Here is a 20491-nt window from a genome sequence, read left to right on the forward strand (position 1 = left end):
TCTTTTCTATAGGTGTATAAAGGGAAAAGGCTGTATTTTTGATTATGAGAATGATTGTGTTCTTGTTTTTTCCTATTGAGAGAGTGAGGAGATGCTTTCTAAATATTTTTTCTTTTCACCAACAGGATTAGGCAGAACCTGAAGGAAAAGCATGCGCGACACATAGCAGACCTTCGAGCTTACTATGAATCAGAAATAAATAGTTTGAAACAGAAACTGGAGGAAAAAGAAATTTCTGTAGCTGAAGACTGGAAGAAAACCAATCAAATTCTTGCTGACAGGTAAAACTTGTAATTTAACTGTAAAGTTAGTGTTTCTCCAATTTGGATATATTGTTTTACCCAAAGCATAATATATTGTGATGATAAAACACTTTTGAAAGCACATAATTTCTATTTGAAATTTTTCAGAGAAACGTGTTTGCCTCAGTAATTATTTTTAAAGATCTGAGCCATCCTCTTAAAAATACTGAAAATTGATGAGGACATTTGTTTCATATGGGCAAAGTACTGAGACAGTTGAGCAGATTTTGTATATGTAAAGGAGTGTCGTTTTGTCCTGTATACTTATTTCCTAATAAGTCTGTGGCTGATGTCCTTTTTTCTGACCCAGATATGCATAGCTTTAACCTAGCCATTCATGCACCTGTGGAAATAATTATCTCATTTAAAAAAACCGTAGGCACACAGGAGCATGGTCTTATATTAACAACAGCTTTCCGCTTAGTTTAGATACTAGTATTAATAACAGCATACCTTGCAACATACTCTACAAATGAAATTAAACAGATTGGAAACTGAAGGGTGGCTTCCCTGGTGGCTCAGTGGTAAAGAACCCACCTGCCAGTGCAGAAGACAGCAGGTATGATCCCTGATCCAGGAAGATCCCACATGCTGAGGAGCAACTAAGCCATAAGCCCTTGTGACACAACTATTGATCCTGTGCTCTAGAGCCCGGGAGCTGCAACTACTGAAGCCCTTGTGCCTAGAGCCCGGAGAGTAGCCCCTGCTTGTCATAACTAGAGGAAAACCCACACAGCAACAAAGACCCAGCACAGCCAAAAACAAATAAATAAAATTATTTTTAAAAAAAGAAAGAAAACTGATAGGGTCTAGATGACAGCAAATAATCCTTCTTTAGGGCAAAGAAGACAAAGCTCCTTGAGAATAATTATGAGGGAGCTGAAATCTTCTGGTCCAGTTAACAGTCTCACTTGCAGAATTCGAGTAAAACGAGCTTTTATACCAATGTGTGGTTGCTGTGGTAGTTAACATGCTATCTTAATCCATCCTGGTCATTTCTATTGCTTCCATTTTGCTCTTGGTGGTGGGGGTGGGGTCCAGTGGCAGACAGAAGTAGTTTGAAAAGACCAAGGGGAAAAAAAACAAACTAGTTTTAGGTTTTCTAGGATGAAAAGAAAAGAGTAGATAGCAGGCTAGGGAAGTTGGTTCTTGTCTGTGCGTGTGTGTTTGTTTTAGGAGGGCACAGATGACCACAGGTACTTCCTGTTGGAAATCAGAAGCCTGACAGAAGCGACCAGTAGGCCTTATTAGGTCAAAGAAAAGGTGCCAAAGAAGGCACAAAGTAAAGGGGAACTAGTTAAAATATTGTTATGTCTGGAAGCTCTCAGAGTCATGAGGATGGAGGAGCATCCTGGAAGTCAGTGTCTTACATAAATGAAAGTTGTTAATAACAACAGCAGTCTAGGCACTGGAGCCAATGTGCCTGTAACATGCAAATGAAGAGCAATGCATTTTTGCCCCCTTCCACTGCCCCTAAAGGATTTGGTTTGGCCTGAGGTTATTTAGAGAGAAATCATTTACCTAAGACAAAAACTAATAATTATGTTGGCAGTATATGTAGCAGTTTTTTTCAGACTTTAAAATTGCGAATTGGGAGCTCCAGTTGGGGCCATTAACACTTGTCACACAGTTGTAACTTAGGGGGTGAGATCTTTGGCATACCAGAATTAGTGTGGTAATTAAAACAGAAAAATAACAGCACACCTACAGTTGACTGTTCAGTGAATGTATTATTATTTGCCTGTTTCATCAACAGTTTTAATCAGTATTTCATTTCTGCAAGGCTTTGATGCTTTTGTTGTTGAGTTGCTCAGTTGTGTCGACTCTTTGAGACCCCATGGACTGCAGCACGCCAGGCTTCCCTGTCCTTCACTATCTCCTGGAGTTTGCTCAGACTCATGTCCACTGAGTCAGTGATGCCATCCAACCATCTCATCCTCTGTCATCCCCTTCTCCTCCTGCCTCAGTCTTTCCCTGCATCAAAGTCTTTTCCAGTGAGTCAGCTCTTTGTATCAGGTGGCCAAAGTATTGGAGTTTCAGCTTCAGCATCAATCCTTCCAATAAATATTCAGGATTTATTTCCTTTAGGATTGACTGATTTGATCTCCTTGCTGTCTTATCCAACACCACAGTTCAAAACCATCAATTCTTGGCCTTCAGCCTTCCTAATGGTCCAGCTCTTACATCCATACGTGACTACTGGAAAAACCACAGCTTAGACTAGATGGACCTTTGTTGGCAAAGTAATGTCTTTGCTTTTTAATAGGTTTTCTAGGTTTATCATAGCTTTTCTTCCAAAGAGCACGCATCTTTTTACTTCATGCCTGCAGTCACCACCTGCAGTGATTTTGGAGCCCAAGAAGATAAAGTCTATCACTGTTTCCATTGTTTCCCCATCTATTTGCCATGAAGTGATGGGACCGGATGCCACGATCTTAGTTTTTTGAATGTTAAGTTTTAAGCCAGCTTTTTCACTCTCTTCTTTCACCTTCATCAAGAGGCTCTTTAGCTCATCTTCGCTTTCTGTCATTTAGGGTGGTGTCATCTGCATATCTGAGGTTATCGATGCATAGTGGATAGGAACCTGAACTCTGGAGCCAGACTGCCTTGCTCGGAATCCTAGTATGGCTCAGGAGGAACTTGACTTCTGTGTCTCTGTATTCACATTTGTAAAGTGGGAATGATAGCAGTCCTGACTCACAGGATTGTGAGGATGAATGCAAAGTGCTTAACATAGACTGAGTATGTAGCCAGTGTCCAATAAATACTAGCTATTATTCACAATGCATCATTAAACACTGAGTCAAAATGGTAACCGAATTCTTCTGTGTATTTTGTTATTTTCATGTCCTATGATAATTAGCTTTACAAAGAATGTCCTTCATTATAAGAATACTGACATTCATGCTAATTTGAAATAATATAGAAGGATATAATATGAAGTCTTTCTACCCATCTTCTGTTCTCACATCCTAGACTTAATTTTTTGCATCCTTTTAGAAATAAAAATGTATATGCATGTATAAATTTTTTTCATGACAAAGATCGAGCTGTCTTATGCAGTCGTCTGTATCACATTAAGTGTACAGTTCACTGGCTTTGTGCCTTCCCGTTGTTGGGCTACCATCACCAGTATCCATTTCCAGAACTTGTTTTAGCCTGCAAATCTGTCCGTCTGTACTCATTAAACAATAACTCCCCATGACTCCTCCCTCCAGCCCCAGCAGCCAGCATTCTACTTTGTCTCTATTAATTTGATGCTTCTGGGTACCTTGTATAAATGGAATCACAGTATTTGTCCTTTTGTGTCTGGTTTATTTCACTCAGCATACTGAGTCCTTGAGGTTCATCCATGTTGTAGCATATGTCAGAGTTTTCCTTCCTTTTTAAGCCTGAATAATACTCCATTGCATGTATACACACACACATACCCACTGCCTTTTGTTTATATCCATTCATCCCTTGGTGGACACTTAAATTGCTTCCATCTTTTGGCTATTGTGAATTATGCTGCTGTGAATCTGAATATACAAAAACCTGTTCATATCTTGCTTTTTTCACCTAATAATTCTTCAAGATTTTTTCGTATCATTTTTAATATTCCCTGAATGTTATAATATCAGGTTCATTGGGATATATTTTACTAAAATGGCATCCTTAGTCTTGGCTAACATTGGAAAATTTGTTTTATGTAATATACTAGAGAATCAGATTTTTCTGACACTTTTAAGAGAAAGGATATTGCTTTTGATTGTTTTGTTTCAATATTTTTTTTAGATGTGGCCAGTTAGAGAGTGCTCTGAATGAAGCTACTAGTCGTGTGAGGACACTTGAAAATAAGAATAACTTACTGGAAAGAGAAGTGGTAAGTGTGGTATTTTTGGTCGTTGTTCTAGTGGCTAAATGTTTAAAAATGTAAGCTTTTTTATTAACTGGACTTTAGAGACAAATGAATATTTTTATAAAAGCATTATATGTTGCTTGTCTTCTCCTTTAGGATTTCTTGTTAAGATTCCGTTTTGAATGCTGCTGGCTTCATATGATAACTACAAATTTTACCCTTTAAAAATTTTATTTTTTAATTGGGATATAATTTGGACATTATAAAACTCATGCTTTTAAAGTGTACAATTCAGTGGGTTTTAGTATATTTACAAATTTATGCACCTATCACCATAATTAATTTTATAAGTTTTTTCTGCCTTAAAAAGAAATACCAAACCCCTTTAGCCATCCCCGCCATTCACATACACACTCTTTCAGCCATAAGCAGCCATTACTCTGCTTTCTGTATCTATGAGTTTAGCTATTCTGGGTATTTGGTGTAGATGGAATCACATCATATGTGACCGTGTGTGTCTGGCTGCTTTCCCTTGGCATCAGGTTTTCAAGGTTTATCCATAGGGTAGCATGGGCCAGTATGTCACTCTTTCATAGTTGAGTAGTACTCTGTGGTATGGCTACGCCACATTTTGTTTATCTATCATCAGGTGATAGGTGGGTTGTCTTCACTTTTTTGGCTATTATAAATGATAGTGCTGTGAACATGTGTATACAAGGTTTTATATGGACATATTTTCAGTTTTTTAGATATATAAGTAGGAGTGCTTAACCTTTTCCTCTTAAATAATTTGTTTTTTTCCCCCATGTACTGCCAAGTTTTGTTCTTCTGTGTGTAATTTTACAAACAATGTTTTGCTGGAAAATGCCAGTTATATTCTAGACATTATTTCTGTGTCTTTGATGTTTATTTAGTTATCTTTGTCTCCTAAACTGTGGCTTCCCATTTGGTTCAGTGGTAAGGAATTTGCCTGCAGGAGATGTGGGTTCTATCCCCTGGGTCAGGAAGATCCCCGGAGGAGGAAATGGCAACCCACTTCAGGATTCTTGCCTGGAAAATCCCATGGACAGAGGAGGGAGCCTGGCGGCTACAGTCTATAGGGTTGCAAAGAGTCAGACACAACTGAGTGACTGAGCATGCATGCACACGCAGGCACCGCCTAAACTATAAACTTCATGAAGTCAGGGACGGTTCTGTTAATCTTACATTTCTAGCACCCTAGTAACCTGGTGCCTGGTGGATTTGCAATTAATGATTATTGAATGAATATTAACAGATCAGATGCATTTTGAATTTTCTTTTATTTTCATTATGAGACAATATGGTAAGAAATGCTTTTTTCCCCCCTATAAATATTAATGTGAAGCAAAAAATTCCAGTTTTGCTCTCAGAATCAGTTTCCTGATAGTCATGGTGATTTTTTTCCTCTTTAAAGTGGTCTATAGGTGAGTCCTGGAATCAGAATGCCTCAGTGCTTTTCTCTATATTATTCTGTAGGGTAATCCTTTCTAGTCTCCATTCCTAGGATATAACAGAATATCAAATGTGTTCATTTCCATTTATATGTTTTTATATTTTAGTGTCCGCAGTTTATTAGCTGCTATTGAGACCTCTTTTTTTTTTTAATTATTATTATTGAAAACAGTGTATTACCCTTGTCTTTGTTTTGTAGAGTGATTTCAGAGAACGCTTCAATGCAGCCAGCAGTGCCTCCAAAATTCTGCAGGAACGAATTGAAGAGATGAGAACAAGTAATAAAGAAAAAGACAATACCATTATTCGACTGAAATCTAGACTTCAGGATTTGGAGGAGGCATTTGAGAATGCTTACAAACTCTCAGATGATAAAGAAGCAAGACTAAAACAAGAAAACAAAATGTTTCAAGATGTAAGTGACACCGATAACTCAGTTCTGTGGTTGGCTAAAAGTAGATTCAGGTTTTGTAGTCTTACAAGCTGTTATGACATATTTCACGTTTGTTTTCGCTTTACATGACTTTGCTGTTGCTGCAAATATCTGTATACCTTTCTGGTCGAGTCGGTTGGGTCTTATCTTGAAACAGGAAGTCAGGGCTTTCAGAACTATGGTGTCACTCCCACGCCTTTTGGTCTCTAGCAGGGCAGCTTTTGAGTGGTCTTAAATCAACATCTGTGTGTCTGGAAGGTAAAATGAACCAGATTTAGAAGAGGCTTGATATAATTTTTCATTTTGATTTAATTTCATTTAAAATTTAGAATTGTATCACATTAAAGATGGATTAAGTTTCAGGTTTTTTCAGTTTAAGTTTTTATTAATATTTTTGTGACAGTACATAAAAAATCTGAAAGTATTTCCGGCTGTTGAAATTTTCTTTCTGGTAGCTTTAGATTTGATTCTTGCTGCTTTGTTTTTTAACATTTATTTTCATGAAGATAATACATGTAAATGGTTTAAATGGTCAAATTTCAAATGAGAAACAGCAGTCTCTCCACCTCTTCCTAACTTGTAATCCTCTATCCTAGAGGTCGTTATTTTCAGCCTTTTCAGTTATTTCTTCTGAAATTTTGCTCCCTGTTTCTAAATAATAAACTTACATTTCTCTTTTCTTTTACCTGTCAGTCTCAGATGTTATATGTTGAATTCCTTCTGTGCAAGATGTCTACAGTTTAGCTGTCTTTCACCATTGGCTCCCAAACACTTGTCCCCCTCTTTCCAGTGTGGTTAAATTGATTCTAAGAAGCTTATTTTTTACATTTGAACAACTCTGAAATTGGAATACATTTTTACACTATAGTGTCTTATTTTAATTGGCAGCGTTTTTTCCTCTTAGCATTTTATGACTGTGCAGGGTCTTCACTGCTGCGTGGGCTTTCTCTAGTTGTGGAGAGTGAGGGCTACTCTCTACTTGCGGTGCATGGGCATCTCATTGCGGTGGCTTCTCTTCTTGCATCTTGCCGAGTTTAATAGTTGCAGTCTCGGGCTCCAGAGTGCAGGCTCCGTAGTTGTGGCACTCAGGCTTAGTTGCCACATGGCATGTGGGATCTTCCCGCACCAGGAATTGAACCGGTGTTCCCTGCATTGCAAGGCAGATTCTTAACCACTGGACCACCAGGGAAGCCCCCTCTTAGTATTTTAGTAAATATTAAATAGTACGATTTCTGATCAGTGGTTAAATAGTATAATTTCTGATCAGTGGTATCTTAGATTTTAAATACAATATATTATTTATAGGTGGATTAGAATTCAGTATTTCTTATGTCTATATAAATATTTTTCAGAGCTAAACTGCAATGTTCAGTGATTTTATTTCCTTTCTCTTCCAACTTTTATTATATTTTTCCTTAATTTAGTAATTGCTTTATTTTTAATCTGCTTAGTTTTGTTTTGTTTTTTTTAAACATGCATAGCACTTCCTTTCCCCTTGCCTGCCTCCCTAGTATCCTTGCTTCAGTCTGAACTGATTGCTCTGAGGTTTGATATACAGATTTGTAGGGCTTGCCTTGTTATCATCCTGGGAGTTGTCTTTCCTTCTTTTCTGTACTGCGTCTGTCATTTTGTATAGGTTCTACATCTTCTGTTTTGCTAGTGTACATCTCCTGAGAAAAAGAAGCATGAGACAAATTTTGAGGTCTTCCATATCTGAAAATGTTTATAGTTACAACCCCACTTTATATTTAAAAAAAAAAGTTTTATTTTTTAGAAATAGTTAGAATTACAGAAAAACTGAGGAGACAGTAGAGTGTCCCCATATGCCCCACACCATTTCCCCTGTTTTTGGCATCTTGCATTTGTATGGTACCTTGGCCACAATTAATGAACATTTTGATGCATTATTAATAAATTCAACGGTTTATTTAGATTTCCTTGTTTTCTCCTCATGTTCCTTTTCTGCTCCAGGACTCCCTCCAGGAGACCAGGTCACATTTAGCCATCCCATCTGCATAGCTTCCTCTTGGCCGTGGCAGTTTCTCAGACGTCCCTCCTCTTTCATGACCTTGACAGTTTTGAGGTCTGGGCAGATGTTTTGCAGGATGTCCCTTGAGAGTTGACTGATGTTTTTCTCATCATCAGACCGGGGGTTATTAGGAGGAAAATCATAGAAGTAAAGTATCGTTTTCAGCATGTCGTATTAGCAAGCACTATGTTTTTTATTCTTTTACAGTCATTTTAGTAAAGTTTCAGGGGGGCGTGCATATGAACACTCTGTCAGTGTGCTGTATTTTATTAGAACTTTATATTGTTTGGTTATTATTATTCTTAATGTATTGATAGTATAATTTTAGTGTGTGTGAGTACATGAGCTCCTAGTTTTTAAAATTTCTTGTACTTTTTAACATAACATCAGACTTACAGAAAGTTGCAAAAATTGTATAAAGAATTTCCATATACCCTTCACCTAGATTCTGAATAACATCTTATGTGTTTTATCATTCTGTCCACATGTAGTTAAATGATTGAAAAAAATATTTTTCCTAAACCATTTGAGAGTAAGTTAGAGATATAATGCACCTTTATCTCTAAATACTTCGAGGTATATATCTTAAGAACAAAGACAGTCTTTTATATAACTGTAGCAAAATTAGGAAATTAACATTAGTACAGTAATCTTTTGAGAGGGTGAAGTAGGAAAGGATAGCTGTGGCAGGCAAAGGGAGACACACTGGGCTTCTGCCTCAAAAACTATGTGTTTCCCAGTACAGTACTCTTATTTAATTTATATGCTCCATTCAATTTTTGTGAATTATACTATAAATGTTAGTTATACCATAAATGTTAGTTATACTTTTGGTATAAAGAGATAATAGATCTCTTTTCCCTTGTTCAGGATGTGATCCAAGACTACATACTGCATTGAGTTGTCATATCTCTTTTATCTCCTTTAATCTGGAGCACTTCCTCAGTTTTTGTTTTTCTTTTATAACCTTCAAATTCTTTGAAGATCACAGACTATTTTATAGAACTGTGCCTTCTAACATGATCGCTGCTAGCCACATGTGACTGTTTATTTTTGGCCACACTGTGCAGCTTATGGGAGGCCTGACCACTGAACCACCAGGGAATTCCCTCATTCATCTCTTTTTTTTCCTTTTTTGTTTCTGCTTTTTTTAATTGCCTTTAATCTGAAACAATGTGTTAACATTGTCCTTTCATGACACTAGCATCTTTGAAGAGTATGGGCAGTGATTTTATAGGTTTTTATAGACTCCACTGATGTTATAATATTTAATCTTGTGATGCAATTCTTTTGTTTTTCCTTGTAGCTTTTAGGAGAGTATGAGTCCCTTGGAAAAGAACACGAAAGAGTAAAGGTAATGGTCAATGATTCATGTTCTGAACTTCCTGTGGGGCAGACGCATCAGTTTGGAAGTCAGGAGATCTGACTGTCTCCCTTTTTTCTCCCCTCCTTTGTGCCCATCTGGCTATTTGAACTAGACTTATCCTCTCTGTGTCAGTATCCTTATTTCCAAATATCTGCCCTTGAACTCACAAGTTTGTTACATTTGTTAATTTAAAAAATATTTATTGAATGGTTGCTTCATATGAGATGAGATGAAGTTTTTAGAAGAGTGTAAAATACCATACAAATGCACATAATTAATACTATTTAGATATAAAGTTTTGTGTTGCAAAACAGTAGCTTTTTGTGGGGTTGAGTAATCTATGTTTGAATTCTTATAATTAAAACTCTGTTTGGGATCTACAATCTCTAATTCACTGAAACTCCACAATAAGTAAGTGAGGTTCAAGTAATTCTGTTGCATAAAATGCAGGGTTGTGATTATCCAAGGTTAATGAAAAGGCCAGCACAGCTTGGTAGCCAGGATGTCTGGGGTTTCAGGGGCTAGTCGTTACAGCTGAAATCTCATCATTACAGGTTTTAGTTTTTCCATTTACTGAGGTTTCAGTCAGTTTGTGTTTAAAAATGTTAATTTTGACACCGATTGTTTCTAATCAAGCAAAGCTTAATAGGCTTTATTTATTAAAAAGGGGCCATACCCTTTTTTTCGGCCATACCACCTTGAACATGGCAGATCTCATCTGATCTCGGAAGCTAAGCAAGGTTGGCCCTGGTTAGTACTTGGATGGGGCTTCCCCGGTGGCTCAGATGGTAAAGCATCTGCCCGCAACGCAGAAGACCTGGGTTCGATCCCTGGGTCGGGAAGATCTGTTGGAGAAGGAAATGGCAACCCACTCCAGTATTCTTGCCTGGAAAATCCTATAGATGGAGGAGCCTGGTAGGCTATAGTCCATGGGGTCGCAAAGAGTCAGACATGACTGAGTGACTTCACTTTACTTCACTTTTATTAAAAAGGGAACTTACACACAGCTATTTGATTAAACCAGTGTTTGCTGTCTCATTTCTTTCTTTGTGTTATGTGTATTTTCTCTGGTTGATGCCAGACTTGCTGATTATGCATAATTTTCTTTATAGTTCTCTTTTGGATTAGTTTTATATTATGCATCTTAAGAGGAATACATCTCAATATTTGTCTTCACTTATCTGAATTTTTTCTTTATTTTCATAGGATACATTAAATATAACTGAGAACAAATTGCTTGATGCACATACTCAGATTTCTGATTTGAAAAGGTAAAATCTATTATCTTACTAATAAGCAAAAACCTTTTAATTGTTCTTTGAGCCCTTAAATATGTGTCTAGATTGAAAATGATGGGAAAGAAAACCCTTTCTTAAGGATTTTTAAGCACTTTGAGATTAGATTTTATCCTCATCTTCCCATCACCTGGAAATACATTTGATTTTAGCCGAAGATTTTAAAATAATTAGAATACATCGGTGGCTGTGCCCACAAGGTGTACACGTGCTTAAACATTATGCATTTTCTTAGCATAGGTAAAGCGTAAGTGATATTAAGTCATTGAAAAGAATTTTAGGAAGTAGTCTAATTCACCGAATTATTTTTGTGCTCCAAAAAGAAAATAGTATTCACACCAATTTTGTGGTTATATATTTCTTAAAGACCAGGTTCAGGGACTTATTCATGATCTGATTTGCTTAATTAGGTAAGGCACAGTGTGTAAATGGTCCCTATGGCCATGATTAGATATTTCTAATTGGCTTCAGAGTGTATTTTTGTGTTTGGATATTAATGATGTCCCTTATTTAGAGATTTTACCATACTCTTAAGGACTTCTCATTGGAAAGAACAGAAGTACTGGGTAGCTTTCTTGTCTGCTCAAGTCTTTTCTGTGAAGTGTTCAATTCTAGGGATAGTTTTGTTATCAGATTGGTATACACAATCAGCCTTGTTAGAGCTTTCTTTCTCAAACCTTCCCTGCAACAGAGTAGGTAAGAATCTAAATTTGAAAGATGAGATAAAGACATATTCAAAAGTTTTAAAAGAACAGAAAGAATGCAAAGATAAGCCTCAAAATAATTAATTGGCCATAGTACTTATTTTCTGTTGGTGAACTTGAAGATAAGCTGTTATTCTGAGCATGGCACAAATTAGATGAGCTGCCTGTAAGTTGAGAGTTGTTCAGAAAGCAAGTTCTTGTTAATAGGGCTGCTTTGGATGGCAAGCCTGCTTCCTCTTTTGTGAGAGCCTAACCTGTGTGTATTTTGTACAAGTCACATACCTGTTAGAATTAAACATCTTTTGCAGTTTATTTGCGAATTGCAGTTTATTTGATTGCTTGAATTTTATTTTTATTTAATTTGTACTGTTTTATCTGTAGTCAAATTTCTAAATTTTTTTCTACTTGCTGTATTAAATGCATTTGTTGTTCCCTTTTCCTTTAGTTATAGCATATGAAATACTCCTTTGTAGGATTTTTTTCTATTTGCCTTTCTATTTATTCTCCCTGATTTTGTTCAGCTTCTTAAAGTTTAATGTGACATTTTACTATGAAAAAGTTTTATGGATTTGCATCTCTTTTGTCACCCCTTTCGTAGAAATGTCTGTTAAATAAGTAATTTATAATTGAGCTGTATTTTAAGCTTGTTGAAATGTACTTAATTTATTTTACTGCTTTTGAATTAGGACAATTTCAAAACTTGAAGCTCAAGTCAAGCAAGTAGAGCATGAAAATATGTTAAGTCTTCGTCATAATTCTAAAACTCCCATGAGACCCTCACATGCCAAGTAAGTTACTTCATTTAATCTCTATGAAACTAGTAATAGGTAAAGCCTGTAATTGAACTGAGACACTCACCTGTCTAAATCATGAGGAAGACAGGGTTAAATGTCATCACAGATCTTATGTGTGAAAGCATCTTACTGTTAGATATTGTGAAAACTCTTACGCAGAGGCATTTGCCAAAAGGAGGAAATAGTAGAAGCAAATTGGGACTGAGGAGAATTGGGATGGTTTTTGGTTTTTGACTCTGCCCAGCTGTGTGACCTCAGATGAATCACTTAATTTTTTTGGAGCTCAATCTTATAATCTGTAAAATCAAGGACATTGGACTACAACATCTCAAAAGGTGTGTTAGCCCTTGTGCTCAAATGCTCAGTCATGTCTAACTCTTTGCGATCCCATGGACTGTAGCCTACCAGGCTCATCTGTCCGTGGGATTGTCCAGGCAAGAATACTGGAGTGAGTTGCCGTAGCTCTTAACTTCCATAAATTTCATTCCTGTGTTAATGAAAAACTTATGATGATGGATCTGCGTTAGGTTATGTGAATTTTTCTTTTTAGTTTTTCCAGATTAGCTTTGTTATAAGCTAAGAACATTATCTTGATGATACATTTACAGAGTAAGTTTTTTCATAATTTGAATTGTTTTTTATTATGATTTTGATGTAAAAAAAGTAATAAAGAGTAGATTATAACTTCCTAATATTGATGTTTTATCACAAAAATTTTTAATTGTGTTAACCTTTTTAAGTTATAATTGTCAAAGGAGAAACTTTTTCTAAATTTTTACTAATCTATTTTATGTGGGACATAATGGATTATTTAAAGAAAAAAATATGTAATTAACTGAAGTTGGATGTTTGAGATTGAACAAAAGGAAGGACTAAGGTTTGCCTGGGGGGAAAGGCCTTTCTGAGGAAGGGACATGTAAGCTGAGAGGTAAGACGTGTTTGGAGTCATTCAGGAGAGAGGTGTGGAAGGGAGGGAGTGTTCCAGACAGAGACAGTGGTCTTGCTGAGTCCTGAGGAAGGAGAGAGCTTAGTTTTATGTTTGAAGAACCCAGAGGAGGCTTGTGTGGCCTTACTGTTCCCTTAGGGTTTTACTCTAAGTCCATTGGGGCACCTTTGAAGGCTTTTTGTATAGTAAAATGGTGTCATTTTATACTTTTGTTCAGTGAACCTGCCATAAGGAAGGGAAAAGAGTAGAAGCAGACTAATTAGACTCTTGAAGGACTTGGAGAGAGATGGTATTAGCTGGGTTGTGGCCACAGAAATGGGTAGAGGGGAAGGATTTGAGAAAATTCTGGAGGTAGAAGCCACAGAACATAGTTATGAGTTGGATGGAGCGTAAGAAAGGGTGGTTTCAGATAAGGCCAGGTAAAACCTTTGTTTCTGTCTTAAACAGCCAAGGGTGTCACGTTGAACCAGGGAAGAGATGCGAAGAGCAGACCATGAAGTAAAGATCAGAATTTCCATCTTGAATATTTTAGTGTGAGATTCATGTGAATTCCAAGTGGAACTCAAGCAGGGGATGATAAATTTGCATTTGGAGTGCAGAAAGAAGACTGGAGTTACAAATACTAGAGTTTTGTCTTTGTAGGTGGCGCTTAAAGTTATTGGATGGATGGGTGTGTGTAGTGACAAGTGAGTCCAGGTCAGAGCTCTGAAGAGCTCCAGTGTTGTGGTTTTGGGTAGAGAAGGAGCTGGAAAAGGAAACTGAGAAATAGCTGCTAAAAAACAGGAAGAAGACTGAAGCAGCTACCATGAGAACCAGTGAGATAAAGACTGAGTGTCCCTTGCATTTGCAAGCTGGGGGTTCTTGATGACCTGGAGAGCCATTTATGTAGAGCCATAGAAGCGGAAGCCAGTTGGGAATGTACTGAATGAAGAGCAAGTGAAAACAACCTGGATGTCTAACAGCTGTAATGTCAGTGTATTGTGATACATTTATGCATAATATTGCTCAGCATGACCATATACAGACTAGATCAGGGGTTGACAAGCGACAGCTCCCTAGCCAAATCCAGGCCTATGCCTGTTTCTGTAGGGTCTGTGAGCACAGAATGGTTTTTGTTTTTAATTTTTCGGGCGGGGAAAGTTTCATGATACATGAAAACTATATGAAATTCAGTTTTTAGTGTCCATAAATAAAGTTTGATTGGCTCACATCCAAGTTTATTCACTTACATGCTGTCTATAGCTGCTTTGTGCTACAGTGGCAAAGGTGAGTAGTTGGGACTGAGTCTATCTGGCTGATAACACCTAAAATATTTATTATTTGGCTGTTTACTGAAAAAAAATTGCCCACTCCTGAACTAGACTCAATGTGGTTTAATCTTTTTTGTTTGTTTGTTTGTTTTTTGGTTTAATCTTAACATAATATGGAACAACAACAAAAAACTAGTTGCAGAAGAAATAGGATGCTAGTTATTAGATTGGTACACAAGTACTTGCAGTTTTGGACTGTGAATTTTAAGTCATCATGTGTTCAATCGCTTCAGTCATGTCTGACTGTGATCCTATGCGCTGTCGCCCACCACACTCCTCGGTCCATAGGATTCTCTAGGCAAGGATACTGGAGTGGATTGCTATGCCCTCCTCCAGATAAATCATTATAACTAGGCTCAAACACATCTTTATTAATCAAAATAGGGACCGTTACACATTTTTGCCAACGAGAAATAAGTGTGTTTATTCCTGTAGTGTAGAGATCCATGCTTTGGGATTTGTCAGACTCTCGGAAAGCATTTCGGAGAAGGCAATGGCACCCCACTCCAGTACTCTTGCCTGGAAAACCCCATGGACGGAGGGGCCTGGTGCTGCAGTCCATGGGCTCGCTAGGAGTCGGACACGACTGAGCGACTTCACTTTATGTTTTCACTTTCATGCATTAGAGAAGGAAGTGGCAACCCACTCCAGTGTTCTTGCCTGGAGAATCCCAGGGATGAGGGGGCCTGGTGGGCTGCCATTTATGGGGTCGCACAGAGTCGGACACGACTGAAGCGACTTAGCAGCAGCAGCAGCAGAAAGCATTTTCTGCCTCCTGCTGGTTGTGGAAGCATTTTCCTTGCAGAAAGTTGTGGAGATGGTTGAAGAAGTGATAGTTGGTTGGCGAGATGTCAGGTGGATATGGTGGATGAGGCAGAACTTCGTAGCCCGATTTGTTTACCTTTTGAAGTGTTGGTTGTGCTACACGTGGTTGGACATTGTCTTGGAGAAGAATTGGGCATATTCTATTGACCAGTACCAGCTACAGGCTTTGAGTTTTTGGAGTATCTCATCTATTTTCTCAGATATAATGCTTTCCCTGGGATTCAGAAAGCTGTAGTGGACCAAGCGGACAGCAGACCACTACACAGTGACCATGACCTTTTCTTGGTGCAAGTTTGGCTTTGGGAAGTGCTTTGGAGCTGCTTCTCGGTCCATCCACTGAGCTGGTCGTCACTGGGTGTATTAAATCCACTTTTTGTCGCATGTCACAATCCTATGAGAAATGGTTCACTGTTGTGTAGAATAAGAGAAAGCGGTACTGCAAAACGACAACTTTTTAGATTTGCAGTGAGCTCATGAGGCACTCAGTGAGTTTTTTCATCTTTCCAATTTGCTTTCAAATGCCAGTGAAAGTGAAAATCGCTCAGTCATGTCCGACTCTTTGCTACCCCATGGACTGTACAGTCCATGGAATTTTCCAGGCCAGAATACTGGAGTGAGTAGCCATTCCCTTCTCCAGAGGATCTTCCCAACCCAGGGATCAAACCCAGGTCTCCCACACTGCAGGCAGATTCTTTACCAGCTGAGCCACCAGTGAAGCCCTTTCACTTGCGACATTGAATTCTTTGGCAGCTTCTTGTGTAGTTGTAAGAGGATCAGCTTCAGTGATGGCTCTCAGTTGGTTGTTAGCTTCCAATGGCTGGTCACTGCGCTCCTCATCTTGAAGGCTCTTGTCTCCTTTGCAGAACTTCTTGAATCACCACTGCACTGTACTTTCCTTAGCAGTTCCTGGGCCCAATGCATCGTTGGTGTTGCACGTTGTCTCCAGTGCTTTACAACCCATTTTGAATTTGAATTAAAAAAAAAAAGTCACTTGAATTTGCTTTTCATCTAACATCATTTCTATAGTCTAAAATAAATATAAACAGCAAGTAATAAGTCATTAGCAAAAAAAATGTGCATTAAAATTATGTATAACATAACCACATTTAAGAAGGTATTCCAGTATCCAAAAGGCAGGGTTCAGCAATGCAAAATCTCAATTACTTTTTCACCAATCTTTGGAGTAGGAAATGGCAACCCACTCCAGTATTCTTGCCTGGGAAATTCATGGGCAGAGGAACCTGGTGAGCTGCAGTCCAAGGGGTTGCAAAGAGTCAGATACAACTGAGCACCTGAGCACACACACAATAGATGTTTACCTTAGAGAAGTTCTTGTGTATGTTTATTATAGCATTGCTGAAAAGGGAGTACATTGAAAACTAAACATTCACCAAGAGGGGAAAGGGTAAATAACTTGTGATACAGTCATACTGTGGGTAAATGATTAAAATGGTAGAGGTTTATATATGTATTAACATGCATATGTCTCATACAGAATGTTGAGTAGAAAAAGCATTAAAAGGATGTGTACCTTATGCCTTTTATGTAATTTTAAAAATGTAAACAACCAGAAATATGCTTTTTATGTCTTAAAAACACATATGGTAAGATGGTAGCATTTGTTAAAACTATGGGCGAGTGCTTGTTATGGTACTCTTTGTAATTTTCTAAAAATGTTTGAAATGATTCTTCATTTAAAAACTGAGGGGAAGAGGAGTGACTGGGATTGAAATGAAAATAGATGAGACAACCCTTTTAAAAAAGTTTGGTTGTGAAAAGGCGCAGAGAGAGGAAGACAGGAGTTCCTGTCTCCTGGTTTCTGTTTTCTCTCTGGAGTGTGATGTGTGGTTATCACCTGACAGTCAAGCCTGGGGCGAGGGGTTTGAGGAGAGTGGAGAGGGTGTCAGATAGTCATATTTGGTGAATCGGAGCTCCTTGATTATAGCAAGACGTGTTGGCAGCCAGTGTCGGGCGTCCACTTGAGATAGCGATTCTCTGATGATGTCCCAGTCTACACAGGCAGGCAGCTTCTTTCCCGCAAAGCTCAGCTGTAAAAATACAGACACTGAAGAAAAGGGAGGTCCTTGTAGTCATCCAGGCTTAGGTCTTGCTGCCAGTCAGGTGTGCCGGAAAGTGATTAGAAAAGTGGTTCCAGGCAATGAGTAATGATCAGCAGGAGAGTGTCCTGGGTCGGGGGTGGGTGGTAAAGAGGAGCTGTAAAGCCGGAAGGGGCTGACGCCCAGGGGAAGGGGAGACCCAGGGTCATGGGCCTTGAGGTGAGTGTGTTGTGCATGCGGATGCTTGAGCATGGGAGTCGGAAGGATCTTGGAGGTTTGATTTCCTTTTTTAAAACATATTTATTTGGCTGCTCTGGGTCTCAGTTGCAGCATGCGGGATTTTTAATTGCAGCAGACACTCAGTTGCAGCATGTGGGATCTCGTTCCCTGAGTGGGGATCGAACCTGGAGCCCCTGCGTTGGGAATGCAAAGTCTTAGCCACAGGACCACCAGGGAAGTCCCTGGAGGTTTGATTTCTGAGGGGACTGTCTTCTCTAGGGTCATAAAGTTCAGTGAGCATCCTCTGAGAGTTGCATGGTTGGTGGGAGGTGGAGCAGCTCCCATGTGCATGGGGAGGGTGGTCAGGACAAGGGCAGGAGCTACCAGAGGATGGTGGAATGAGCTTCGGACGGGCTGTGCTTCCCAGGAACGGAGGCAGGAACGTCCTGGTCTAGAACGGCACTGTTCAGTACAGCAGGGCCCTTCTCCACAGAGCTGTTTAAATCTAGCTGTGTTGCAAGCATTCACGAGTTTGTGTGTATGGCTGATGGCTATGGTATTGGACTGTGCAGATGGAAGGCCTTTTCTGTCTTCACAGAAAATTCTGTGAGCCCTCCTGGTCTACGGGGGAGAGGCAGGACTGTCCTTCATCCCCTGGCCCTGAGCTCCAATGGGTCATAAAGGGTGTGAAGTGTGGTGAGGGCCTGGGCGGGGGTGTTCAGAGTTGTGTGCATGTGAATGCACCAAATCTTGAGGCTAGATTTAGTTCAAGACATACACAAATTATGTAATTTTCTAGGTGTGAGCCAGATGTTTTGTTTAAGTTATGCGTTGATTTGTTGAAGATTTGTCTTCTTGTTCTTCCGAGACCAAGAAGAGCAATTCAGTTGGAACTGAAAACCTTCAAATAGAGTTCATCTAGCTACAATGATAAGATTGTTCTATGCAGTCTTTGAATCCCTGGGTAAATGTGGAAATAGTATGTCAGAGCAGGTTATTTGCTGTCTGTGCTCAGTCTAAACCAGAGTGCAGACCTTGCAGCGTCTGAGCACACTTCTCATCCTTGCAGCACACTGGCAGGCTCGGACGTCAGCCGGAGGAAGTGGCTGATCCCAGGAGCGGAGCATTCCATCTTCACTGGGCAGCCTCTGGACACCAAGCTGGACAGCCAGCCGGAGGAGACCTGCCTTCCTGGGTGAGACAGCTCCATCGAAGATCTCATTTAGGCACTCTTAGCTTTTCTTAGAGATTTCAGTTGCCTTTCAAAGTTCAGGAAGGTTTAAAGAGCCATCTCCTTGTTCCTTTCATGTCTTAATTTTGAGGATCTGATTTTTCTTTTACTTTGAAAGGCTAGTGCTTTTAGGAAATTTTCCTTTCAGAGGTGGTGCAGAGCCTCTGCACTTGTGCCCCTGGCATAGCCATGTGCCCTGTGCATGGGCTTGCAGTTAGGACACGAGGTTGATCCTCACCCTATGGATCACCAGAGCCCCCAGAAGCAACCTCATTCATTTCCTCCAGAGTGTCGTATAAATATTATATTTCTCTGAGTGCTTCCATGGTGGCTCAGTAGTTAAGAACCCACCTGCTAATGCAGGAGATGCTGGTTCGATCCCTGGGTCAGGAAGATCCCCTGGAGAAGGGCGTGGCAACGTACTCCAGTGTTCTTGCCTGGGAAATCCCATGGACAGAGGACCCTGGTGGGCTACAGTCTATGCGGTCACAAGAGAGACAGACATGACTTCGCGACTAAACAATAGCATGCGCTAGGCTGTGAAAAGGATTGGGAAACAATGGTCTTATATAACAGGTTCAGTTTTATTGATTTGTATTGAAAAGCATACGTATTCATTGTGGAGTATAACTATCAACCATCATGTTATTCCTCTAGTCTAGTAATAATCCCAGTAAACCATCTTAGTTCAGGCTGTTACAACAGATTACCCTTGACGGGGTGGCTTAAGCAACAAACGGTTACTTTCTACAGCTCTGGAGGTGGGCAGTCTGAGATCAGGGTGCCAGCATGGCTGGGCTGGATTCTGTCCTCACGTGGCCTTTCCTTGGTGCATGTGTCTCCAGAGGGAGAGATCAAGATATCTCTTCCTCTTTTTATAAAGGTATTAACCCCAGCGTAGGGGCTTCACTCTCATGTTATCATCAAAACCTAATCACCTTCAAGACCCCACCTCCCTGCCCCCGACATACACACCATCGCATTGAGAATAAGAATTCATCATAAGAATCTCATTCAGCATAAGAATTTTGGAGAGACAGAAAATATTCAGGTCATAGCACTGTGTGTCTTGTAATTACTATTTAAGGTACCATTCTTCTCTGGAAAAGGATCTTTCACCTGGAAGTTCACCAAGTTTATTGATAAAAAAGCAGAGAGAGACTTTAGACACACCAATCATGAAAGCTTTGAAAGAACTTGATGAAGAAAAAGTATTTAAAAATTGGGGTACACAGACAGAGAAAGAGGATACCTCGAATAGTAAGTATTTTATTCCTTGTCTGATAGAAATATAGATGCATACATAGATCTCCTCCCCTTTCTACCCCAACTATATACCTTCTTAAAATGAAATGCCCCAAGTAGTAAAATAAAAAGTTAAATTTATTTTCCTGCTGCTTCAGCCCTATTTCAGACAGTTGAATCCACTAGTTGTTAATGTATCATTGTCGTTACATACATACCTTTTATACAAAGTAAATGACATATTAGTCTCTGTTATTAAAGATTTCTGTGACATTCTTAAGAGTATTTGAAACTTTCTACCTCAGTTTGTCTTACTCACACACATCAGAAAGTTACAGCAGGCATTTGGAGTTCATAAAGTGAGATATAACATTTCCTACGCTCCCTTTCTTGCTTACTGAGCTTCTGTCAGTAGGACAAG

The 20491-nt window shown here is 39.1% G+C and overlaps 1 protein-coding gene across 8 annotated transcripts in view; it reads left to right on the plus strand.

Annotated features, from left to right (window-relative positions):
- Positions 1-20491, plus strand: part of MPHOSPH9 (M-phase phosphoprotein 9) — a 55599-nt gene that overhangs the window by 23440 nt on the left and 11668 nt on the right. For all 8 annotated transcript variants that reach the window (NM_001278386.1, XM_015475477.3, XM_015475478.3 and 5 more), the window contains 8 exons: positions 126-281; positions 4080-4167; positions 5816-6031; positions 9385-9432; positions 10651-10715; positions 12130-12231; positions 18664-18789; positions 19913-20085. In NM_001278386.1, the coding sequence (NP_001265315.1) occupies positions 126-281; positions 4080-4167; positions 5816-6031; positions 9385-9432; positions 10651-10715; positions 12130-12231; positions 18664-18789; positions 19913-20085 (974 nt within the window). The remainder of the gene's footprint in view (positions 1-125; positions 282-4079; positions 4168-5815; positions 6032-9384; positions 9433-10650; positions 10716-12129; positions 12232-18663; positions 18790-19912; positions 20086-20491) is intronic.

The sequence above is a fragment of the Bos taurus genome, chromosome 17 (assembly GCF_002263795.3).
Source record: "Bos taurus isolate L1 Dominette 01449 registration number 42190680 breed Hereford chromosome 17, ARS-UCD2.0, whole genome shotgun sequence".
NCBI classification, from domain to species: Eukaryota; Metazoa; Chordata; class Mammalia; order Artiodactyla; family Bovidae; genus Bos; species Bos taurus.